Here is a 25243-nt window from a genome sequence, read left to right on the forward strand (position 1 = left end):
GTTATTTAGGCGCGCTGTCTCTCTCCCGTTTTCTCTCGCTCCCTCGCGCTTTCTCGCTTTCTCTCGCTCTGCTTCAGAATTCCCATCAATGGAGACCAAAGGTTCCTCCTCCCTATCGAGATTCGCGATGCGCAGGAGGGACCCCGACCCCAAATCGGCGGCTCTGCTCGTGATCGACATGCAGAACTACTTCGCCGCCATGGCCGCCCCCATCATCCCTTCCATCCGGGCCGCCATCGACTGCTGCCGCTCGGCCGGCGTCCCCGTCATCTTCACGCGCCACCGCCACCGGTCCCCCGAGGACTACGGCATGCTGGGCGAGTGGTGGGGCGGGGACCTCATCTTCGACGGCACGCCGGAGTCGGAGCTCATGCCGGAGGTGGGCCGGCGGGACGGGGAGCCGGTGGTGCAGAAGCACACATACAGCGGGTTCCAGGGGACGGGGCTGGAGGCGATGCTGAGGGATATGGGGAGGTCGGAGGTGATTGTGACGGGGGTGATGACCAACCTGTGCTGCGAGACGACGGCTAGGGACGCCTTCCTGAAGGGATTCAGGGTCTTCTTCTCCGCCGACGCCACCGCGACGTCGAGCCGCGAGATGCACGAGGCCACGCTCCTGAATCTGGGCTACGGCTTCGCCTACTTGGTCGACTGCCAGGTCCTGAAGAGGGCGCTCGCCAAGGTCTAGAATTAGGTGTCTCTCTTGGTGGGTTGTTGTAAATTGGGAACTTCTGGCTTGTGCTTGGCCCCTGTGTGGGCATAGTGTTTTTCTTTGAATAATGAAAAATCCAGGGTTTTCCTTCTCTGGGATTTTCAAACAGAAATATTAGGATTATCGTTTCCTAGTTTGTTGTTGGTGCCATACATCTGGTACAGAACACTTAATTATGTTCGATGTTGATGAGTTATTGCTGCTCTCAAGAAAGTTCAGAAGATTCGAGCTTCCCTTCCAGTTTGGTGTATCCGCTCATGTTCTAAAGATTATTCTATAAAACTGAGACTGTTGGTAAGCTCCCGAGAAGATAGAATCATTCCGGTGGGGTGATTCGGACTCCCTCGTTTAGCTCAAAAAAATGAGTTGCCTCCAGACAGGAAAACTCTTCGTTGACCTCAAATTACGTTGTTCTAGTTTGTGAGAGAATGAACTTTTCTGACTCAAGCCAAATAAATCTTGCTGAATCTTTCCTGTCATGTCTCAAAGTATATCACATCTTTATATAGAGGAGTTTGTTTGTGTGGGCAGAGTGTCTGTTTCATGATTTTGAGAACATCCTCTTTTCACTCTTTGGTTGCAAATAAATGAATGCAACTTGTGAAAAATGTAGAACATTAGTCTACCTGTCTTCATTTCTGCATTGATATCTGCCCATTTAGTGCAGAAGAAGTGGAAAGCATGGCACTTCAAAGAAGCTATGTCATCGAATCAGTAAAAAGAGTTGGCAGATTCAGATCGAATCAGTAAAAAAAGTTGGATTCGAAAAATGCGACTTAATGTTTTTGACACTTGTGCTTGGTTTTGAGAACGTGCTGTTGAGAGGAGTAAATTACATTTTTGAGACACTGCGTCCACCCTCATCAAACACGCCGCCCTAAGTTATATGCCTTCGAAAAATACCAAGTTCTTTAAGCCATTGTTATAAAAATTGGATTCTGAACCGAGTCGGAGAGGCTGCTGATTGGAGCCATTCATGATTCAAATGAATCCTGTGTGAATCGGCAGAAAATATTTAAAAATTCAGTTAACAAAGTACATAAAAAGTTGTATGAATAATAATTAAGAATACAACAATGCAAAGCATACTTAATAAACAACTAAATTTGACATTGTGGCACTTTTTACATCGCCATGGTACCTTCGACTCGTTTCTAATAGATTGATTTTGATAACTTAATACATAAAACTTGTACTAGTTTTTTTATTGGCCAGAGTGGGGGTAGAGTAGTTTGTCGGTCGGATTAGCAGGTTCGTGAAAGTCCGGTTGTCAGTATAACTCCTATGAACACAACTCTTCTGAACTACAAATCAAACATTGGATGTGTGACATTTGTTCGATGGTTGTTCTACTCCCCACATAGGTCTCGAAGCAGTCTCTTCGGTCTCTTCAAAGTAATCTCTTTCTGCTATTTTCTTTTATTGGCACTCTAAGGTTAAGTGGGCCTTTTACCAGATATAGGGTTGTCAGCATGTCAAGTTTATTCCATACTGGCCCCAATTTGTAACCAAGTTTATTCCATACTGGCCCCAATTTGTAACAACAACCAAATTCGTTAAAGAGGCATCAGGTCAAATTCTTAATTGGATTTAGATCCGCCACACACTTTCATATCCCATTAAGTCTGAGATTTAATAAAATTTGACACCCCACTACATGTAAATATTGGATATTATGGTTGTAAGTTCTGAGTTCAAAGAATCGAGTTTGAGTCCAACGCCAAAACCAAAACCGATACCAAAACTAAGTTACTAAATATGGTTAAGCAAGATCTGATTATGCAGGAATCGGCAAATCTGGACCTGAACTGAAAAACATTGACGAGGTACCTCCGGAATTAGAACTCTTTGACCGCTGACAGCCTAGACAATGTAAATGGACCTAAAAAGATGGTAACCATTTCCGGCCAACGCTGAGCGTAGCGTGTCGCCGGAAAATCGTCCAACTTAAAAAAAAAAGAGGCAAAAGCACTATATTTAGTGATAAAAGGTAATATCGATTTTGAAAATTGCAGTTTTTTTTTTTGCTTCCTGCCTTTATTTTGATCGTTTTCATGTTAAAAAACACTTATCTACTAAAAAATATCACAAAATCCTTTTCCAAGGTAAGCAAAAAGTTAACCGGAGAATAAATTAAAGAAAGGCGATTATTACTCATGTTTGGAGTTGGGTTTCACAAAACAAACTATATGAATCCAAGTTTATGGATAAATCATAATAACAGAATGATTTCAAAATAAGGAGCAGAAGCTGCAAAGCCATAATTTGGCTTATAAAATCTGATCTCCCCAATGAAGGGAGATCAGATTTATTGATATCGATGCTTTGGCTTGTTAAATTATTAAATTTATAAGAAATGAATGAAAATATGAATTTCAAAAATAGGATTATGAAGCAAAACTAGCAATTGCAATAGGCACGGCCATTTGCACAGTTAACCCTTGATTTGCTGCTGCCTGATTGCGAACGTAACCGTGAATGTGGGGTGGACGGGCAACGGTCAAAACCCACCAAAGTTGGCGGGCCACAGATTTGGACGCCTACGACTACGAGTCTAACGGTCAAAACTGCACGAAGAAGCTCTCCCTCTCTTATTCGCGCGAAGTTGCGAACCGGCGGAAGTCGCGCTCGTCCGGGCTTTTGACGAAAGGCAGAAGCTTCTGTTTTCCCTATTTCGTAGTCCTGGACGAGACTTTCTCTGTCCTTTATTCCACCGTCGCTTTTGAACGTTGTTTCCGTCCGTGGTTGGTATTCTTTCCTGAATAATTTACTTTGTTTGGCGCTTCTTCTCCTGATTCTTCGTCTTTATATTGAATTGACTCGTGGGGAAGAGATCTTTTTGACATTTCTTCTGCTTCTGGAGATGATGGCATCCTTGGAATTGATTGGAGGGTGTGTTTCTCGGAGGTTTCGCTTCAGGGCTGCAGTTTTATAGCGATTACTTCTCGTGGGTATTTGCAAGATTTCATTCATCGGGTTCTTTCTTTTTGGGGTTGCCTCTTTGTTTGGTAATTTACGGTTCACAATATTTGTGTTCTTTTCTTTTGGTTTTTCCTGGGTGAACTTGGGGTGCAGCATTTTTCATAAGTTCTCTGGATTGAGGGCCATCGAATATGGACGCTGCTGTTGAGGGTGAGAGAAAGACCCAACCGGAGAATGGTAAGGATGGAGAAGGAAATGACAAGAAAATGAGCTTCGCCGCGAAAGACGGGGGCTCCAAGAGCTTCGGAAATAAGGAGGTCTTCTTCAGGGCCGATAAGATTGACCTGAAGAGCTTGGATTACCAATTGGAGAAGCATCTCAGCAGGGTCTGGTCTAGGACAAGTAAGGAGGCTCAGGGGCCCAAGGCTGAATGGGAGATCGATTTATCGAAGTTGGAGGTCAAGAATGCCATTGCACACGGCACCTTCGGCACAGTTTATCGGGGAGTTTACAACGAACAAGACGTTGCAGGTAGCATTGATCTGTCGAACTCAATTATGACGAACCCCTGCTTTGAACAGAGAGATTGGCAGATTGCAGAAGTCGCCATTTTCTATCGATTAATTTGCTTCTTGAGGCAATGCGTTCTTTTGTCGAGCTATAAATAACTTCTCCGGCTTTACTGTATATTCCTGTTTAAATTTTCTTTTCTGTTAGCCAGAATTGCCGAAGGTCCAGGAATATACCTTTTCTAGTATTTGCTGACATCTTATTTGCTCCTTTAACCTATGAAACCTTCATCATCACGTGGTAGTCGAGTTTGAATACTGATAATCTCATTTAGGCCATGAATATCATAAGATGTGCCATGTTGCGCATATGTAATTGAATGCTGCGAATTTCCCAGTGGGTGATGGGCTGATGGCTTATTGGAAAGTCCAGGTGTTGTTTAGACAAATAGATTTATCTGGTTTCATATATTATTTTCTATAGAAACTTATGTCCATGCATGCTCCTCCCCTTCAAAACTTGGAGAGTGAAGAATCAGAGGAACAATATACTATGAGAAATAAATTAAGAGCAGTGACGACAATGAAATGACTCTGTAGTCAAGTAAATCGTCACACTTTCCTTGAAATTATTCCAAAAGTTTTAGGAGAACTTCAGGATGGAATACTTGGTAGGCGGGGAGTTTTCAGTATTCAGAGATTGCGATTAGTTAACGTCCTTTGTAGATTCCCTCACGTTCAATTCCTGTTTAACAGTGAAGCTGTTGGACTGGGGAGAAGATGGTCTTGCCAATGAGCATGAAACTGCTTCTCTTCGTGCATCATTTCGACAGGAAGTTGCTGTTTGGCACAAGCTTGACCATCCAAATGTGACCAAGGTTGCTTTCTTTCCTCTAAAATGCATCAAATCTTCTTTGTTTTCTGACCAGATGGGTCATATCTACGGTGTTTCAAGCCTCAATTGCATGGAGTGCTTGATGGAGAAAAATCACGTGGTTTAAGTTAATTACTGATAACAATGGGTTGCATCTTGCATAAAGCAGTTTGTTGGAGCATCAATGGGAACTTCAGAGCTCAAGATTCCATCAAGAAGTTCTTCCATCAACGGTCATGAGGCAATACCAGCAAGAGCATGTTGCGTCGTTGTGGAATATCTGCCTGGCGGAACTTTAAAGCAATTTTTAATAAAAAATAGGCGCAGAAAACTTGCTTATAAGATTGTGATCCAGCTTGCTTTAGACCTCGCCAGAGGGTAGGTTGCTCCTCTTACAGCACATACTCTCAATACTTTTTTTTTTTAGATTATTAGCTGAATTGTTTCATCTGTAATTGCCTTCTCAGGCTCAGCTATCTCCACTCAAGAAAGATCGTACACCGTGATGTTAAAACAGAGAATATGCTCCTTGATACAACAAGGACTCTTAAAATTGCTGATTTTGGTGTGGCGCGTGTTGAAGCTCAAAATCCAAAGGACATGACTGGTGAAACTGGTACACTTGGTTACATGGCTCCAGAGGTATTGAAAGCTTGCAGCTTGAGACTGCCCCGTGATTTTCTGCTCAAGAATAGATTGTCAGCAATAGTTTTTTTTCTTCATAATACAGTTTTTTAACACTAAAACACCTATGATTCTCCCGGTTTATGTGAGGATCAGAGTATGACGAGCATGTTGGTAGCTAATTGCTATCACCTTATGAAGAGTATCTGTACTGACACTAATTTGTCTCAGTTCTAGTGTAATTCCTGGAGTCTCTGCTGATTAATTTGCCATGTGTAGAATACGCAGGAGATACTATTATGTTTATAGTTCAAACTTCAAGAAGATACCTAAAGAGTTAAAATTGATGCAGGTCTTAAATGGCCAGCCATACAACAGAAGGTGCGATGTCTACAGCTTTGGTATCTGTTTGTGGGAGATCTACTGCTGTGAGATGCCTTACCCATACCTTACCTTTGCAGAAGTATCCTCTGCTGTTGTGCGACAGGTTAGCATATAATTCTCATGCATCTTGTTATAGAACTTACGTGGAAACCGTTTGATTCAGAAACTGACTGAAAAGCCACTTATTATCTTAATTGCATGATGAGAGAGAGAGAGATATATAATCTGTTTTGATGTATGTGGAGTACAGATTGGTGATGGATTCTGAAACATCATCTTCCTAAATGAGTTTTTTTCGCTATCATGGAATGTTTACATAAGCTCGTAGCCATATTCATAAACCTGTGGTGACTCCCAAATGTTTTCTGAAATTTTTTGCAGAATTTGAGACCGGAGATTCCTCGGTGCTGCCCAAATTCACTGGCCAACATAATGAAAAAATGTTGGGATGCGAATCCCGAGAAGCGGCCGGACATGGATGAGGTTGTCAGAATGCTCGAGTCACTTGACACTAGCAAAGGAGGAGGCATGATCCCTGACGACGAGGCCAACGGCTGCTTCTGCTTTGTGCCGCAACGGGGTCCATGACGATTCTCACTCATCAGAGTTTCACTACGTAGTTCCATCATCTGTCACATGTAAAATCTGAATTGTTGGTTTCATCAAAATGCATGAATCTGTAAATCCCAGTACGTAAGAATTTGTGTGTGAGAATTGTGAAGAATTTGGCTCCCTGGAGGCAGGTTGGCAATAACTGATGGAACATGAACTGATCAGACGTCCACCATTAAGTTCATTTTATTCAAAACCATGACCTTGAGAATTTGGCATGCCCATGATGTACGTTGTCAGCAGGTTGTTCAAACAAAAAGTGCTTTTCTTCTGGATTTGTAGATTGATGCTTTTATTTAATCCATTTGTGAATGTGAAAAATTAATTTCTACCTCTCGGGAGCTGTAGTTTTTCAGATGTAGAGGTTTGCTTTGTTTCAATAGAAGAGAAGAGGAGACAGGTGACTCAAACTCTAGGCTTTAAGGTGCCGGACTTTGCTAAAATTTCATAGTTTTTTTTTTTCTTTTCTTAAAATTATATGGCGTTTGAAGAATCGGGCCTTTAAAATATATGAAGAAAACATGACATATATAATATAGTAAAATTCCAAAGCATACACAAAAACCGGTGATGATAAAAGATTGCACCTAACCTTTGGTATTATATAAAAAAGCATCCAAGTTTTTCACCATTGGAAAAGAAAGCGTCGATTGTTACCAACTTGAGCTTCAATTAATAAGACAAAAGGGCCAAACTAACCTTCAGTTAGTCAATTATGATTTTTATTGGTTTTATTTTCTTTGTAAAATATAATCAGTGATATTAATATGTTATTAATTATATCCAAATGAACTTATTGTTTCCATTGATATCTAAAACAATTATGTAATAACTTTCTTATTACTAATGTCAGGAAGTTAATTTTTCAAGCAAAAGCCAGCTGCTTTAATAAAGTTAAGCAAATTTTTCTTGTCACTTTTAGAGGGTAAATATATCTTGCTGATTTGATCATTAAATTTTCAAAAAGAAAAATCTTCAAATTTTTTTTGGTTATCCACATGAAATCTTAAGTGTGCTTTTTAATAATATGAAAAGGTTAAGTGTCGGTTTTGTTACTATTAATTCTTTAAGCATGCATGCACTTGAGATTTTTCTGCAATACCTTTTCATTGCAATGATCTTGTCTTCTTTTTTGCTTTCATTGTCTGAACTCTGAAGGAGTCCAAGGGAAACCTAAACTTGAACCTTTTTTATTAATCTTCACTTTATATATATATGGACTTTTAAAGAAAATTTTGAAAATCCAATATATCGTGTCACCATGTCCAGTATTTAATTTTTAAGTCCACAAATAACACTCATAATTAGACAAACAAGAAAGCAGTACTCTTAAAATATGTGTTCTAAAGCATCGTACCAAGAACAGGATGTTCTAATTTCTTTTTAACTTGATAACAGCTCTTTCACATAAAACAGAAAAAAAAAGGGCAAATTAGTAGATGTTAAAAAGCTTGAACCGTTTGGATGTAATAAGCATCTTCCTTATAAAACCCGGAAGACAATATTAGTAGATGTTAAAAAGCCCTCCTCTAAAGTCAAATAAGAAGATTAAGAAAAGAAATAGAGGGGGCTTGCGAAGAGTGTTATATATGACAAAACTTTTTTGTCATGGAGCAAACAACTGAGACGTTCGATTGTCCCTAACTTAAATTCTTAAAATTTGAAATCCATGGATTTAAGATTTAAATCAAACTTTTTTCAACGTAAAAAAAAAAAAAACTATTTCAAGTGGAGATATGTCTGACGTAAGATTCTTAATCTGATGAATCGTGGATTTCATTCAAGTGCTCTTCTGAAATCAAGAAAAGGGCAAAAAAAAAAAAAGACTCAAACGATGAGACAATTTTATTCCGTCCCGCTTCTGGCTTCCCAATCATTCAAAAGACAGTCTTTGACGTATTAGATCTGAACCCCGAATCAAAATATATATCATGATTTTAAGAACTGCACGGAAGTGCTACTAAGTAGTACAAAAAAACAAGGGTTTACCGACGGCCAGAAAACTTTGGGATTATTCAGGATTATCTCAGAAATTGTATCTTCTCGCATTATGACACGTTGCATGAAGGCTGATCCAGACAATTCCTTCGTCCTTTTCTCCGTGCAGGCAATCTAAAGTTTGAAGCAGGTAAATTTTCGTTCTCCCTGATGTGCAAAATGCCTGATGAGCTCTTCCCACCTCACACAACAAATTCATGATCTCTATTGCTCTCTATCGCATTTCTTCTTCTTCTTCTTCTTCTTCTTCTTCTTCTTCTTCTCTATACGGTGTTGTAAGTTTTTCATGGTGATGAAGTTATAGTCTGTCCAGATTTTTTATGTTCTTCCCGAAGGAATTTTGTCTCAGTGGGCGGAAACAGGTCGCCTGAACGGCCGCGCATGCTTACTGCATGTTCCCTTCGAGTGGCCCTTCTGCAGAAGCCCAAAAACCAGGTTTTGAATGACAAAATGACCATCTGAATCGTCCTGGCCTTACTCTGAAGTTTGGAATAATTCAGATCAGTCAAAATTTCCAGAAATTCTGTTCGTTCCCCTTTTCCCAGCTGTACATCGCCAGAAACTCTGATAAAGCAATAGCGGACACTAAAAAATTTTGACAAAATAATCCTGAACGGAAAGTTTCTGGCTTCAGACCTTTGCATCTATTATATGTAAAACCTGCTCAGCGTATATAACTCGATAATCTTCTTGTAAAGCATTCCATGGCCTTACCTTCGGCAGGAAAAGGATGAAAACTGGCTAATCTTTCCGCAAAAGCGACATCAGTCGGTTATATGGGATCATCAGATGTTCTTCGAGATTGCTTTTGGAAAAGCTTCTACCGGAACGACTGAATGCTTTGACAACTTCACGAGTCTTCGCAAGCAAGTTGATGGATTTTGTAAAGTAACAGGAAAATTATAAATTCGGCAAGTCTGATTCTTTTGTTAAATTACAATTCCTGCGAAGAATCTACCCAATACCCATTATACATTGATCATGGTAGGAACTCTTGGCTTCTCTTGGATGCCTTGATGGTACCTTTTGTTGCACATTTCATTACAAGTCAACAAGAACAATCCCCACTGTTAAGGAGATTGAAGTCAAAGCAACCACGGGTTGAAGTGGCAAAAAATCTTCCCTCTTAAAAAGACTGCCAAAGTACTTCTCAGAAAACGTTCGAAGTTTGAACGCAAAAATTCTGTATCCAATATGGGTACTTTCAATGAAAGCTTAGTTGTAGATCAAACTGCAGAAAATGGAAGTAGTTAATTTGGTTTCTACCGTGTCACTTTTTGAAGAAAAAACTTTCACATAAACTCTTTTCTGCCTTTTTCCTTTCTTAAATACAAATCCTACCATTTGCCGATTTTCTACAGCGCAGCTTTCGTTATTTTTGACCGCCCTTCTGAATTCAAAAACTTTGGCGGCGGCTTTTTCTTGGGGTGGTAGGGCATGGTCTTCCCTGTCTAATCTCGTTTTTATGACATTTTGGAATCTTCATCTACCTACGCTACGCCTTTATACAGCTAATCTCTCTCTCTCTCTCTCTCTGGCCGTGTTTGCAGGAAAATAGTGTGCCCTTTTGTCTGTAAATGGCGTGAAGCGGGAGCCTCGCTCAGAGATGGCTGTTGTAAGACCACTTCTAATACAATCAGAGCCATCAGTAAGGCTCTGAAAAATTGAGTTTCCTATGTCACCTGTCATGGATAAGAGTCCGGAAGACGAACGTGACCTCTCTGAATGGCTGGTTGCTACTTACGCTTTACAGGCTACGCGATCAATCTTGGCGATTTTATTATGTTCCTTTCTGATGGTGGTGCCACAGAAAACTGAATGTTAGATAATTGTGTACTTTTCGCTCGCAAATGTTTCCAGTATATGCTGAAAAACATGTTACAATGAATGCCCATTTAGTTTTTTCGTTTACCTCCCTTGAACAAAACGCTGTAGAACATCAGTTTGTCGGATTCGGACCGCGTGGGACCTTACTAACTTCCATCTAATCAAATGTGTTCCAAACAGCACTGGGTGTAGATCCATATTTGAAGCTCATATCACAAAGACGCTAGCTACGAACAAAAGCAATACGAAGAATGTGTATTATGTCATACAATTGCGCAATATACTGCCGGATGTAGATGGGAGATGCACCCGTTTGAATCCCATTCCTGAAAAGAGGCCATCGACTCTGGATGATCATCACAAGGCACTGTATCAATGCGTCCAAGCTGTGAATAATTCATTGGTGTTCCACAAGGTACTGTTTCGATACATGCAAGCTGCGAAAAAATCAGAAAGCCAAGCCCATCACCTCTTTACAGGCAAGGATCTTCATCCAAGAAATGCAAGTAGATGATGCGATGAAAACCAAATGATATGAACCATAAACAGGAAAGCTCTCAAAAGCAGGAAACAAAGAATGTGAAGTACATGCGTGCTAATGCAGGCGCAAGGTGGGCCTTCAAACGAAGAGAAAATGTGCTAAAGACAGCAGGTCATCATCATTCTGGTGTCTTTCTGGCTTCCATGCACAAGCATAAAATCACACTAACACTTTTAAGGAGGATTCTTTTTTTTTTTTTAAAGATATTTGAACAAGTTTATGTAAACATGAGTTCACACCAAGGGGATAAGAGTACTTCATTTGTTTTCAAGAATCAAAACCAGAGTAGACGCCCTGGTCCCTCAGCAGCCTCTTCTCCTCTTCAACATAGCTCTTCCCCCTGCTGGCCTGACCAAGTTCTCTCTTCCTCTTTTCCTTTTGTGAGAAAGAAAGATTTTTCTTTTCCTTCCTCGTCTGCACATTCAACAGTTTTTCACCCTCAGCTACTGCGTCTCTTGTCCTTTCACGTTCTTCATATGTTTCTTCAGCATCCTTGCTGGTCGAACGATTCTTGCCATCAGACCAAGACCAGTCTTGTTCCTGGTTTGCAACTGTACTTGGAGGAGGAACATCCAAGACTGAAAAACCACCCTTGTAGCCATGTTTGCTTAGGGCTTCATAACTTACGCCAGCAGCCTTTTTCTTTCCTGGAATAACCACCATAGACTTAATCCAAGTCAAGGAGGCCTAAAAGGTTAAGATCTGCTAAACTACCAGTCTACCACTAAAATGTAGTCTTATTTACATGCCAAATACAAAATACATGCGGGAAAGTTAAGCTTGTCTACAGCATCTTTTATGTTGTTTGGGCATTTGACAATGGATCAAGAAAAGCAGAGTGCATAGGATCTGCTGCCCAGAGATTTGCAAGGTGCTCATGAGAACATGTAAGCCTGTGGACCTCCTCAATAGCCCAAATGGTGGCCGCAGCTTTGCAAGGATGGATAATATAATCCAACGGCCAATGATAAACATCAGTTTCCATCCTTGCCAGGTCCCACTGCTTCATTAGGACATTAGTGAGATAGTGTAAGGGTTGTCCATATATCCGCTTGATGGATTTTGCTAGACCCTGCCATGTGACACATGGGATAACAGCCTGATGATCAGTGGGAAGAGGGATGCCCTTCATGTGTTCCTGATATATTTGTGCTCTTCTGTTTAGTACACCTGCACCATCAAGGCACAGCCACACGCTTGAGGCACGTATTTGACAAGCCTAGGTCTCCATGAGGTTAAAACAGAAAAGGACTAGCTATCTATAAGACTGATGAGGAGCAGCTGCCTAGCCAACAGAAACAACAATGGTTTACAAAAGACTAGCAACAGAAAAGCTTGCAAGTCAGTAGCAGGACCTGTGTTTTAGGAGCTGTTATTTAAGTGAATAGTTTAGCAAACACTAACGAGATGCATTTTTATGACAGTTCCTTTAAAGAAGCAATTTCACAAAATCCCACCAGGATCACCATGGCCATAAGCTTTCAAAGGAACAGTCAAAGAAATCAAAAAAACCTATATAACAAGAACAGGTAAACCATAATATGGCCTCCTGAATTGTCACCGGAAATCCATAATCCATGGTTATACTCAATTTTGACATTTTGACCCAATGGACTGCAGATCTAGCACATATATCAAGTAAATAAAAGCAAAGTTAGCAAACCCAAATATTGAAATGGGGATTATGATCAGGAGTTAACATGATTATATTTCATAAAGTAATACAAAGTGTCCATATGAATGCCTTTCTAAGTCATTGGTGCAACAAGAAAAGTGACCTTTCCTTGAATTTCAGCAGGTCCAACTGAAAAAACCATATCTTATTTCCAGCAATCCTAAAGTGTGTCTATTTAGATATAGAGAATAAGATTTCAGGTTGAATCGTTGCAGTTTCCAGAATCTATTGGTAATATCTAGAAGCATAGAATGTATTATGCTCTCTCTCTCTCTCTCACACACACACACACACACACACAATTGTCCAACAACCCTGTTCATTTTCTGCACATCTTTGCAATCTTTCAAAAAATGTATGTTCCCAATATCTAACAAAACCTGAGTAGCTAAGATCCCAAAGAGTTGGCTAACCTGTCCAACTAGTCAATTGAGTTGGTTATCAACCAACATGTGTTCTCAAACAAGTGATTAGTTGCTCAGACTACAGAACTAGTCAGCATAGATGTTAATTAGCCAATCTACACACACACACACACACATATATATATTTCAGGACTGGTTGAACCCCCCACCCCTTTTTTTCCCAATCTCTCACATACTTTTTCTATCTCATCATTTTCTTCCTTTCTCCCCACACAACCATCCTACCTAGGGCTGGGGCATCGGGTAGGCCTGACCCAATTTAATAAAAAAACATTTAAAATATATAAATTTAAGATATAAACATATATTTATAATGAAAAATATATGTAAATAATAAAAAATATTTTTTATATACATTGGCGGGACCGGTCCAGTGCCACCCAAAGATGACAGTCTATCCCACCATAAATCATCCACAGTGATGCTCTTAACAATTTGAGCTTTTATCTCATCTTCAACACAATAACTATTCCAATTTTTATCAGCAACCATGGGAACCAATGCATTCTTTACTGTTTGAATTATTTTCATCATGATATGATTGAAGTGAACCTTGTTTCAACAATTCAAATAAGAAAAGCTACTAAATAAAGACTATGCATGTTGGTGATTCACAATAAAATTTTTGATGTTCTTCACATCTCTTTTTAAGTTTTCAATCTATGAATTGACTCATATGCACAAGGATCTTCATCTTGTCTTGGTGGATTGCATATGCTCGAGTGCTACACATAAAGTATTTGCTACACATGGAGTCCAGGAGATACGAAGAAAATCATCTCTCAAACCTAATGTTGCACTCTCGCATACATGAAGATTACCTATAATGATTTGCACTACCTTATCAAAACCAATTTCTTTGATCACTCAACAAACAGCTGTCTCAAATATTCAGCATCCTTATATGGGTGCGGGGTGCAGATGCATATACAATACAAATTGGTCCACGAACAACAAAACTATCAAGTAACAAATAACAAAACAACAAATAATAGGGTCCTAAGTTTTGAGTTCATACTTCATCTAATCATGTATATGATTCTTTTGCTGTTCCATCAATAGTTGTCATCCATGCTTTCAATGTCATCACCAAAATCATCAGAAGAATGAATAATGGGATCAATTAAACTCATACTAGCAGCACACATATGGTTCCCTTCAAAATCAAACTCTTCTGGGTCCACATCCCAAAATTTAGATGATCCACAACTGCACGTAATGATAACAGGAAATTAAAGCTTGAAAATACTATCCGTAAAAATATAATGAATCTAATAGAGCACCAGGAAATCATTGGAACAACAAAATAACATAAAGAAATATAAACATATAATACCTATATTTTTTTGGCTTTCGTGAAAGAAGGTGCAAATTGGAGTGCACAAAAACCAAATCCTCTACATGTTTGTTGGTGAGCTCATTCCTTTTTATATTTTGTATATGAAAATACGTGCTCAAATTTCTTTTGCAACATGATAATGTAACAGGCTGAGAAACCAATCTCAATGCAAGTTTTTGGAGTGCAGGCATTTCTGATCCATAAACTGACCACCAATCAAAAGGACTTAGGTCTTCATCTTCTCTTGCTACTACTGCATCTAGAGAATCAAAATTTCCAATACAAAACCTTGCATATTCAGAAGTAACTTGTTTTCTAACATAAGGATCTGTATAAAGCCTCTCCATGCATGATATTCTATTTTTTGATATCTCATGATCTTGATTTGGACAAACACGTCCAACAGTTCCTTCTAACCATTTTTTAGTATAATATTTTGGATTTAAAGAATAAGCCATGCAGTGCAAAGGAGTATTACTCTTGTCCCATTTTTCTACCAATATCGAATGTATGCGATCAAAAAACTCTGAATTATCAAGACCAATATTTTTCTTCTCATGTTCAAAAACTATAAATTGAATTTGCTTAATCATATTATCCCACATTTCATAAACTTTATGAAGCATAGGCTCGTCTTTGTAAACTTCCCTCAACATGCACCAAATTGGATTTGTAAAAGTCAAAAAATAAGCAAGCTTATCCCAAAATGTATCTTCCATGATGATGAATTTAATTGCTTGAGCTTTGCCCTTATCTTCAGCACGATAGAAATCCCAATCTTTACTAAGCACCATGTCAACTAATGTATTCTTTACACACTGAATCCTTTTCATCATTGCAATAATAGAAGCAAATCGTGTCTCAGCAACTTTCAACAATTTTAAATCAGAATAAGTGTCAAAAAGAGAGAATGCATGTTGGTGATTCACAATGAAATTTTTGATATTCTTTGCATCCCTTCCTAGATCTTGAATCCATGAGAACAGTTCATGTCCTCGAGCATCTTCTTCTTCACTTGGTGAGTAGCATATATCTTCCAATGCTAAATTTAAAGTATGTGCAACACATGGAGTCCAAAAGACATGAGGAAAATCACTTTTTAAACCTGATTCAACACTTTTGCAGACAGCAACATTATCTGTGATGATCTGAACTACTTTATCTGGGCCAACTTCTTTAATGACTTTTACAAATAAGCTCTTCAAATATTCAACATCTTTAAATCTTTCAGATGTATCAAATGTCCTCAAAAATATTGGCTCATCAGATGCAATGGCAATAAAATTAATTGAAGGATGCCTTTGAATGTTTATCCACCCATCAGAAACAATTGATACACCAGTTGTGTTCCATTTGAACTTTTTCCTGGCCAAATTTTGCTCGATAGCATCCTTCTCATCTTTAAGAAGTGATGTGCGCAGTCTCTCTGGACTTGGAGGCACATATCCTGACAATTTGCTATTTGCAAGTGCAGTCACGAATTTCTTCCAATAGGGATTTTCAGCTACACTGAAAGGAATGCCGCTAGAAAAGAAAAATTTACCAATCATTCTATCTAGTTCTGCTCTTCCACAAGAATTAAAATATGTCTCTATAGTACTTTGACATGTCTTTCTTTTCTTATCAACACCCTTAAGAGGCATAGAAACATCTGTAGCAATGGCACTTGATTTCTTCTTTTGGATTGAATCAGCATGTTCATGTAGCTTCTTGAATTCTCTAACTTTTTCTGTAGAGATCTTACTACATGCTCGAATTCCAAAGTGTGGCAACTTCAAGAGATGTGCCCTCACTCTTGTGTAAGATCCAACAAATGCATCCTGACAAAATCCACAAACAAACCGCACATTTCCACCACCAGCACCCACATATTTGGTGACCACTTTAATTCCTACCCACAATGGTTGTTCTTCACTTGCATATGCAGCACCAGGTTGTGAAGTAAGCCTTGAAGCATTGATATCCACTCTAGAAGATCTTATCACTAGAGAATCTGAAGCAACTTGTGTTCCCTTTCCCTTATCAGTCATCTTGTAATTTTTACCTTCAAATGTAACAACATTACAATTATACAACGTAACAACAGTATAAACAAATTAGAAACCTTATATACAACATATACAGACACAACAACATATAGCTAACAACACAATTGCATTTATACGACTTGTATAAGTATTAGTCTTCTAATGTTTAGCATGTGTACATAACATTTACAACATAACTAACTGCATGTATATGTATATATATATATATATATATATATATATATATATATATATATATATATATATATATATTATATATATATATATATATATATATATATATATATATATATATATATATATATATATATATATATATATATATATATATATATACTGTAAAACAGAAAACAATCAACAAGAAATCAGCTAAGGTGACTAATGTTCATTTAATTCGAACAAGTGATGAAATCTAGAACGCATTAAAGCAATTAAATTAAAATACAAACTTTTTACGACTATCAGTAACCTCTGATGGGCTCAATTCAATCAAAACAAGGCTGGATTTCATCCAATCTGGCTACAGTTGCAATCCATATGTTGCAAATTTATATATGACCCCTTAACAAATTTGAGAATATGTATCTATAAACATCATGATCATACATTCCATAACGAATCAATGATCTATCATATATGCAATGCAGCATAATAAACATTAAATATCAAACTGCCATGATGTATCATATGCAGTAGAACAGCATAATAACAACAAAACAGAAATGAGAAAAATGAAATCAGTGCACATTACACAAGGATGTCAAAACAGCAAAACAAAAATGAGAACAACGAATGTACGATGATACGATCAGTGACAATAAAATAAAACAGTCATTAGAAAACAGGAAGCAAGAAACTAACAACCCTGAGATCTAAGATGAGAAAATTGACATGTGTGAGTGAGGTAAAGATTAAAAAAATAAACAAAAACTACAGTCTGAGAGTAGGAGCGGAAACTGCACTGGTCAGTGGTCACTGGAAGGGAGCTTGCCAAAAGGGACCTTGCTAGAAAGAAATATGGGAGACCAAAAAAGGTGATGATGCCAGAAAAGACAGGAGAGGTAGGAATCCCGCTAGATGCAATTTCTCTGGTTGCTGGAAGGAAGCCCATGGTGACCAGCAATGCTATCAGGGGTTGCAGGGGAGCACTAAGCAGATGAAGGGGGAGGGCTTCAACCGAAAATGAGCTTCCAATTGAAACCCCAACCTCAATCCCTTTTTTGTTGTTTTCCCTTCAACAAATTAAAACAGAGCAATTTTGTCCTTGAAGGGGTTGACCACATCCACTGTTGATATGTGTCGGGTGAGCATCAAAAGTCAGACAAAATTAGCCTCGAGTAGTGGACCACACCAAAGTGTGTTGACCACATCCAATGCTGTGTCAGAGGCATACCATTGGTGCGACTGCTATTTTAGTGAATCAATGTGACTTAGCTTGTATTTTCAAGACACATCAACTCTTCTCAAAAGACTAACTTATCACATGCAATAGCAATAAAATTAATTACTTGTCATCTTTCAATGGTTGTCCACCCCCTCCAAGAACTAATTACATACCAGTTTGATACTGTGCAAACTTTTCAAAGTTAAACATTTTTTTTCTAAACATTGATTTTCTCATCTTATAAGAATTACGACCTTACTTGAAAAGAATCATCTTTAAGAATTGATATTCATAGTCTTCTGACCTTGGAGGCACATATGCAGGTATTTTGCAATTTGCAAGTGAAGTTACTAAATCTTTCCAATAAGGACGTCTTGCTACATTAAAAGGTATGCAGCTAGAGAAAAAGAATCTTCCTACTTTTCGATCTATTTCTACTATTCAACAAGCATCATATGTCTCGATGGTATTTTTGCTCATCACACCTGTCTTTTTTTCTTGTGAACATCATCATTCTTAAGAGGCATGAGAACATTCATTTGAATTGATTGGCCCAATCTCTTTCTTTGAATTCAATCCCAATGTTCTTGCATCTTCTTGAAACTGACATATTTACTTTTGCATCCATAAACTTATATAGACATTATAAACAGAGCAACAGACATTCATTTCCGCATTTTAAAACTCATATAAGCCGAGCAACATTATACACGAACAAAATCTAATGATCTATGCAGTTGGATTTATGATGCCCTACCCTATCCCACCATTCCAACTATGTCTAGGCTTGCTTAAAGGCCAACACAGTATTAATCCATCCGGCTAGAGAATGGGCTTCAAATTTAGGATCAGTGAGAACTCAAGAAAACTAAATGCTAGCAATTTGGTATACTAAGATCTTACACCTACTGGACCCATAAGGCCATGACACTCCTTGTTTGAGGGTTTGAAGGATACATTTTTATGATGGCATCAGGCAAATTTAACTGAATCACTTTATATACCATCTACGTGTGTACATACAAGAGAATGTGGTCCACTCTGTAAGGAGATGTCTCAGGCATGAAATGTGGCCAATAAGTGACCGATCAACATTCCAATTCGGCGTGCTCATATATTATCAAACTGAACAATTCTTTGACGCATCAAAAAATCAAAAAGAAGTTAATATCCATGTGGCATGCCACTATCATCCATTTTGCAACTAAACAAGACAGAACGTGTACATACTATCAGATGAAATATCCTTAGTCGAGGCAGCATTGCCGTCCTTATTTCTCCTCTTTGAGCTCGCCATCTGAAAACCTTCGTCTGAAACGGAATCCGAATCAGAGGATAGCTCCTCCACTTCATTCCATGGCCCCGATCTCTTCATTTTTTACACAACCTAAAGAAGGGACAAGCACCTACCCAAGTTACCACCCAAAAAAAATAGCCCATGTCGTACTAATACTGTTATAATCAACTGAGTACTACCATCTCAAAGGAACCGCATTTTAACTGTTCATAGTTTCCTTAACAGAAGAGAGAGAAAAAAAGAGACCGAAAAGAAACAAGGACCCCCTTCCCTAAACATTTCTAACGAGAGCATGTAGCAAACGAACCAAGTAACTTCAAATAAAAAAGAGCAACACCATCCAACAAACCCAAAAAAGAAAAAGTTATTCGGAACTACAAGGCAAGGTAAATAACACCGAGCTATTTCTAAGAGAAGGGCTTTAGCACCTATATTTCTTGAAGAACGAAAGAGGAGGAAGGCGAAAGCCTAAATCGACAGAGAAATGAAAAATGATCATTACAAGAAGAAGAAACTTTCTCACCTCCAGGAAAATGGCCTCTCCCTCTCTCTCTCTCTCTCGCGTGCTAGGTTTACCTTGTGGGAAAGAGGAGCAGATGGGTTGGGTGACGTTACGCTTGTCCGGTTTCGGGTCGGATATATTCCGGTTCTTTCTGCCTCTGTGATGAAGAACGAGCCGAATAACTCGAACTCGGCTCGAACTCGAGTTCGAGTTCAAGCCAGTTTTTCTACTCAATGAGTCGATAACGAGTTGCTGGTTCAGCTCGTTTATTTATTGAGTTGTTTAACGAAGTTCGATTAACACAACTCGGCTCGTTAGCTCGAGTTCGTTGATGCGCCACTTTTTTTTTTTTTCTTTCTTTCATCGATACTGCGTCACTTTCTCATTTTTTTCTCTCTTTCTCATAAACTCCCACCGGCACCAGCCACCGATTCTTTATCCGCCACCAGCCACCGATTCTCTATCTTTCTTTCAAAGGCTAGTGAATAACACTAAGGTACTCTCTACACACTCCCTCTTTTTGCCTCTCTCTCCGATCTCACATTCTCGATTGGGCAAAGGTCTTACCAAGGGGGGTTTCTGGAACCCTCGATTAGGCAAAGGTTTTGCTCAAATGAGGGTTTCACTCACTCCCTAGCTTGGTGAGGGTTTAAGAAACCCTCACTTGAAACCCTTGTGTTGGGGAAGGTTCTTTACTTAGTGACTGAGGGCTTTCTCATGGGTTTTGAGTGGGAAAGAAGCAGGTAACACAGGCGGTGGTTGTGCAAGGCAAAGCACAAAGCAGAGATGAGTTTGTCGAGCCTTTGAGTCGAGCTCGAGCTCAACAAATTCTGTCAAACCGAGCTGGAGCTCAACAAATTCTGTCAAGCCGAGCTCGATCTTGAAGTTTCATTAGCCGAGCCGAGCTCGAGTTGGGTGAACTCGGGCTCGACTCGGCTCAGTGTTGGAGATTTGATAGTCTGGCCAAATTAGTTTAGATACGGGTCAAGTTAAACTCTTATTCGATCCATTTGAATGCGAGCAAATTTGGTCCCGCCCTATGACTACGAAGTACAAACGAGAGCCTCATCCACACCCAACTTCTCTGCCCCACTTCGTCATTCTTCGGCCTCTGCTCCTTCCAACGCTAGAAGGAAAACGGTGTCCAGATAGTGCAGCTTGTAGCATTCTGCCGATCCCGCCGAAACGGGAGGTTCTGGAAGCCGGTAGTAAGGTAAGGCTTATGGGTATTCTCTTCTTCTTGTACTTCTGTTGTTGATTTTTATTTTCACGTAAACTTTCGGAAAATGGAGAACTCTAGAAATTTTCAGATTGGTTCTTCAGTTTTCTGCGATAGGCCCATGACTTTTTTTTTTTTTACTGAAGATTTAGTGTGTACGTGAGTGTATTCTATTGTTTTTATTGGAGTTTAGACTCTCTGGTAGCAAGGCTGTTGCTCTTTACAGAGGAGAACTCCCTAACTATTGAGTGGAAAAAATGAAAATTGTCGCTCATTTGAGTTTGTGAGTATGAACTTTGTCGAAAGATGCGATTGCTGCGAGACAGGGTACTTCATAGCGTATAAATTTAGCAAAATGTTATACTTGATGATGATTGTTCGAAAGATGATATCTAAAGTAGAAGTCTATGCATGTGGGAACGAAATTGAGACTCCTTTCTCCGTGTACTTAAACTAAAGATCTTCAAGGAAGAGGGTTTTTTCATCTCTTCTCCAGAATGCATCATCTTCCGTTCAATAGCTAACGATCAGACACGTATTTGTTTAAACTCTGTCATCAGCATCTCAAATGGTCATGTCTGCATTTCTTCTATCATTTATTCGGTGGGAAAATATTCATTCTTCTGTTTTGATCTCGTAATAGTTGGTTCATAATTCTATAATAGAGGGAGAAGTCGTTGAAAGTTTATCAACAGTCGTGGTCCTTGTGGACATCCATATCAACGTGCACCAATTATGGTCATAAACCACGTATTTTCATCAAAGCATACCTTTACATGCTCTTAAATGCCCTAAATCTGGGAGCTATGTGCATCCTGAAGCTTTGTATAACACTTGAATGAGCAGTCATACTTCACGGTATGTCACCATGGCGATCACGCTGATTCTCAAAGGTACATGTTCACAGTAACATTATTTTTCAGAATATTCCGGAGAAAGAGAGAGAAGGAGAGGGAGAAATGATGAACAGGACAAAGACGAGCTGCTTCATCAATGCAAAGAGGCAGATATTTTCATTTTGAGAAGGTCCTTCAAACAAATGAGGGCTTATGGTTTGCTATGTAGTTCTCCCTTTTTTTCATGAAATGTGCGGCTCAATCGTTTTTAGCTTGGAAGAGTGGGTGCATTTTTCATTTTGAACTTTTTGGCAGTGATAAACTGATAACTATGGCTCAAATGGTAATTGCAATTGGTTTTTTGAATCTCTTGCTGACTTTGTCTAGTGCCAAAAATCTTAAGTTTTGGTGCTTTAGTTTTCTAAAATTAATGAACATGATTCTTGGGTATTTTAATGTTGTGTCTATACTTTCTCTTTTTAGTATTTATGGAGTCATTTATGAAGAACATTCATATACAGATAGGTGGTTTGATGCTTGTCTTCCGTAACATAATCGGCATGCTCAAGACCCACCAATTTGGCTCTAGGAGGGTCTTATACAAGTTTGTGCTCATGATGGTTGATGTTTCATATGATGCTATGCCAAACCCTCCTTTTGAGGTTCCTTTCTCTTTCTTCCTTGAAGTTCCTCTTTCCACAGGTGTTGAAACCTACTTTATAAACTTTTCAAATGTCTTCAATTTTCTGCTTCCTAGAAGTTCCACTGTGGCTGTCTTTTTAGCCACTTATTTTATCCTGGAGTATTGCTTGTTTCTCTATATACCGGTTATCAATACTACTACGAATGTGCTTTTAATGTTTCTCTTATTGGTTTGGATTCTGAATATACTATTTGATGAAACATGGTACAGTTGCTATCAAGGACAAAAGTGATCTAGAAATTTTATTTACCCTTTATGGAGATAAACTCTGAGGAACATGAGCATTCCTGTGTGCTTCTGAAGCAAGGAGCCGAAGCTGTAAGTGGATTTCTAATCTCAGTTCAGCCTCTAGATTCTCTGTTCGTATGTGTCTCTTTTATATGTTAATTAAGCATTTGATTATTTGCAGAGAGTTTTTGAGTCAACTTTTGTAGGAAGAAGATCTATTATTAAAGAACGATTCTCCAAAAAGTATAGGCACCCAACTCTGGACTCAAAGTTGACCCTTAAGCGTTTAAATGCGGTCAGTTATCATCTGATGAGTTCTTGCTTTCTTGGATGATTATGGTAGCCCTGGCATCCGCATGATGGATTGCCTGGTTTTGGTTGGCCTTGCCTACTTACACTGCATCAAGGAACATACAGAATTTCCGTGTTCATCACTATTTTGAATGCTTATTGTTGAACACTGTACAGGAGGCTCGTTGCATGACAAAAGCAAGAAGGCTTGGTGTTCCTACTCCAACTTTGTATGGAATGGACCCAATTCTTCACACTTTGACATTTGAGTATGTTGAGGGGCCATCTGTAAAAGATGTCCTTCTGGGGTTTGGATTGCATGGTATTGTTGAAGAGCGCATCAATGACATTGCAACACAGATTGGAGATGCCATTGGAAAACTGCATGATGGAGGCATGGTGCATGGAGATTTAACTACATCAAATATGATACTTAGAAGCAGTAATAACCAACTAGTAAGTGATTATGTTCAGTTTCTTGGGTATCTTCACATTTTTTGGATGACATAAAAATAAAAATGGTAACAGTCTATGCATGTGCCTAAGCATGTGTTGGGAATAAATGGTAGTGCTGTTCTACTTGAAACAAAGATCGGTTAGTGAATGCTCAGAGCGGGAACAATAAGGTATCCTGAATCATGCAAAATACAGACAGATCAGGAGCATCAGCTGGGTAGATTTTGTTAGCTGAAATATATTTCCTATTCATTACTGAAAAGGTGAAATTTGTGGCAAGTGGCATGACGATATCCACTTAGAATACTACATGTAAAGAGGTATAAAGGCAAGCACTTAATACAGCACTCTGTTTTACCCTTTCTGTGATTAGCATTTAGATCCTCAAAAGAAAGCTTTTAATATAACATATTAGTCCCATAACCAATCAATTACGCTGGTAAACCTTATAGTTAAATTGTAAAACCAACCTTGGCTACTGATTGGTAGTTTTTCCAGCCCCAGCTATGCCCTGCATGTGTCGGATAGTTGTTGTGCATATGTCCCTGCACCTACTGTGGCCCAAATATGTGCCTCAGATGACCTGCTTGTTATATTTCGTGCAGGTTACACATTCATAATGAACTGCTATTTGTTGCTTTATGTTTAGGTTCTGATCGACTTTGGTCTTAGCTTCATTTCTACTCTCCCTGAAGATAAAGCAGTGGACCTGTACGTGCTTGAGCGTGCACTGGTCTCCATGCATTCATCATGTGGTGACGTGGTATGTACCTGCAATTTCTTTCTTCATGCTAAACATTATTCAAGAAGCCTCATCTGCTGACCATTGTATATTCTATTCTGAGTGTCAGATGGACAAGATACTAGATGCTTATCGAAAATCTTCTAAGCAATGGTCATCTACGCTGAACAAACTTGCTCAAGGTTTTACGATTCCTTTTTCACCATGAATTCCTTTTCTGTCAAAGTCTTATTTACATGTTTTCTCCTGCATTGTGACAGTAAGACAGCGTGGCCGGAAGCGCACAATGGTTGGATAAAATTCTTGCAAGTGGGCTGCTAGCTTGTTAGTTGTATCTATTCACATGCTTAGATTATTACACTTAAAGAGGATTGAAGCTGTCGTTGGTTGGTAGCATACCTATCGTCACTTCTTAGGGTCATACTCTTGTTGTTACCTCAGAGGGCTGTCACTTATCTAATGGTTTTTGTACTTGAAAAGGGTCTACTCGGGATGCACTTTTATTGCCATAATTTAGTAAAGATCTGCCGAAAGGCAGCTCTCCTCAAAAGAGTTCGTTGTTTTTTAATGAATTAGCTAATCCTCAACGCTGCCATTTTATCCAAGTCTAAACATAGTCAACAATATCGTTGAAATTTTATGATGCTTCTGTAAATATCTCCAAACTATTGACATAAGTCAATTTGAGAGAATTCATGCGATATTTTCATAATAGCACCAAAGGAAATTTATTCTAATATTAAACTCATATTTTTTTTAACTATTTTTCTATTAATTCTTGAGACCTTTTTTGAGAAAACGTCGTTGAAATATTTGAGAGGACCAGAGGACCATAGCCTATGTTGCACAGAGCTGCACTAACTTTGTTTTCTTTTTCCAACTTCTTTGTAAGCTGGCCGACTGATGTTGTTTTTAAGTTATATTTCTGTTGCATGCTGCGATCTTACTGCGGAAGTTGGTTCTCTTCTTTTCGTTTGGATGCTTCCAATTCAGGAGTTATTCTGGGGCTAGCTTCCTTCTCGCCAGGATCCCCATAGTTTTCTCTTTTGGCGTACTTTGTTTCTTTCATGTTCATACTGTATGGAATTTTTTTCT

General features: G+C 38.8%; 5 protein-coding genes across 13 annotated transcripts; 3 read left to right on the forward strand and 2 right to left on the reverse strand.

Annotated features, from left to right (window-relative positions):
* Positions 1–78: 78 nt before the first annotated feature.
* Positions 79–908, forward strand: LOC116265288 (nicotinamidase 2-like). The gene has a single exon (XM_031645844.2). The coding sequence runs from the start codon at positions 89–91 to the stop codon at positions 686–688; it is 600 nt and encodes a 199-aa protein (XP_031501704.1). The 5' UTR covers positions 79–88; the 3' UTR covers positions 689–908.
* A 2428-nt stretch (positions 909–3336) lies between these two features.
* Positions 3337–6962, forward strand: LOC116249605 (serine/threonine-protein kinase STY13-like). 4 transcript variants are annotated; one of them, XM_031622771.2, is made up of 8 exons: positions 3337–3456; positions 3576–3659; positions 3788–4165; positions 4900–5021; positions 5187–5395; positions 5485–5659; positions 5994–6128; positions 6407–6962. In XM_031622771.2, exons 3-8 carry the CDS (start codon positions 3826–3828, stop codon positions 6611–6613), a joined length of 1188 nt encoding a protein of 395 aa, XP_031478631.1. In that variant the 5' UTR covers positions 3337–3456; positions 3576–3659; positions 3788–3825; the 3' UTR covers positions 6614–6962. The 4 variants fall into 4 exon arrangements, with proteins under 4 accessions (XP_031478631.1, XP_049935671.1, XP_031478641.1 ...); XM_050079714.1 differs by having other exon boundaries at positions 3439–3456; positions 3546–3659; XM_031622781.1 differs by lacking the exon at positions 3337–3456 and having other exon boundaries at positions 3465–3663.
* A 3515-nt stretch (positions 6963–10477) lies between these two features.
* LOC116258805 (uncharacterized) lies at positions 10478–19796 on the reverse strand. Of its 4 annotated transcripts, none has more exons than XM_031636224.2 (5): positions 19695–19796; positions 19105–19261; positions 14440–16486; positions 14122–14312; positions 10478–10899 (listed from the first exon to the last, which is right to left on the reverse strand). In XM_031636224.2, the coding sequence occupies exons 2-4, from the start codon at positions 19247–19249 to the stop codon at positions 14159–14161; spliced, it is 2346 nt and encodes a 781-aa protein (XP_031492084.1). In that variant the 5' UTR covers positions 19250–19261; positions 19695–19796; the 3' UTR covers positions 10478–10899; positions 14122–14158. The 4 variants fall into 4 exon arrangements, with proteins under 4 accessions (XP_031492084.1, XP_049935506.1, XP_049935502.1 ...); XM_050079545.1 differs by lacking the exon at positions 10478–10899 and adding an exon at positions 11511–11650 and having other exon boundaries at positions 19600–19726; XM_031636230.2 differs by lacking the exon at positions 10478–10899 and adding an exon at positions 12033–12173 and having other exon boundaries at positions 19600–19726.
* LOC116258831 (uncharacterized) lies at positions 10998–11807 on the reverse strand. Its single transcript, XM_031636245.2, has one exon. It carries the CDS (start codon positions 11664–11666, stop codon positions 11271–11273), a length of 396 nt encoding a protein of 131 aa, XP_031492105.1. The 5' UTR covers positions 11667–11807; the 3' UTR covers positions 10998–11270.
* Positions 19797–20665: 869 nt separating the features above from the next.
* On the forward strand, positions 20666–24716 carry LOC116250506 (uncharacterized). Of its 3 annotated transcripts, XM_031624176.2 has the most exons (8): positions 20714–20886; positions 21816–21918; positions 22642–22749; positions 22841–22954; positions 23128–23406; positions 24056–24169; positions 24258–24330; positions 24409–24716. In XM_031624176.2, exons 3-8 carry the CDS (start codon positions 22687–22689, stop codon positions 24444–24446), a joined length of 681 nt encoding a protein of 226 aa, XP_031480036.1. In that variant the 5' UTR covers positions 20714–20886; positions 21816–21918; positions 22642–22686; the 3' UTR covers positions 24447–24716. The 3 variants fall into 3 exon arrangements, with proteins under 3 accessions (XP_049932309.1, XP_031480036.1, XP_031480026.1); XM_031624166.2 differs by lacking the exon at positions 21816–21918 and having other exon boundaries at positions 20715–20886; XM_050076352.1 differs by lacking the exons at positions 21816–21918; positions 22841–22954 and having other exon boundaries at positions 20666–20886.
* The last annotated feature ends 527 nt before the right edge of the window (positions 24717–25243 follow it).

This window comes from Nymphaea colorata, chromosome 1, assembly GCF_008831285.2.
Source record: "Nymphaea colorata isolate Beijing-Zhang1983 chromosome 1, ASM883128v2, whole genome shotgun sequence".
NCBI classification, from domain to species: Eukaryota; Viridiplantae; Streptophyta; class Magnoliopsida; order Nymphaeales; family Nymphaeaceae; genus Nymphaea; species Nymphaea colorata.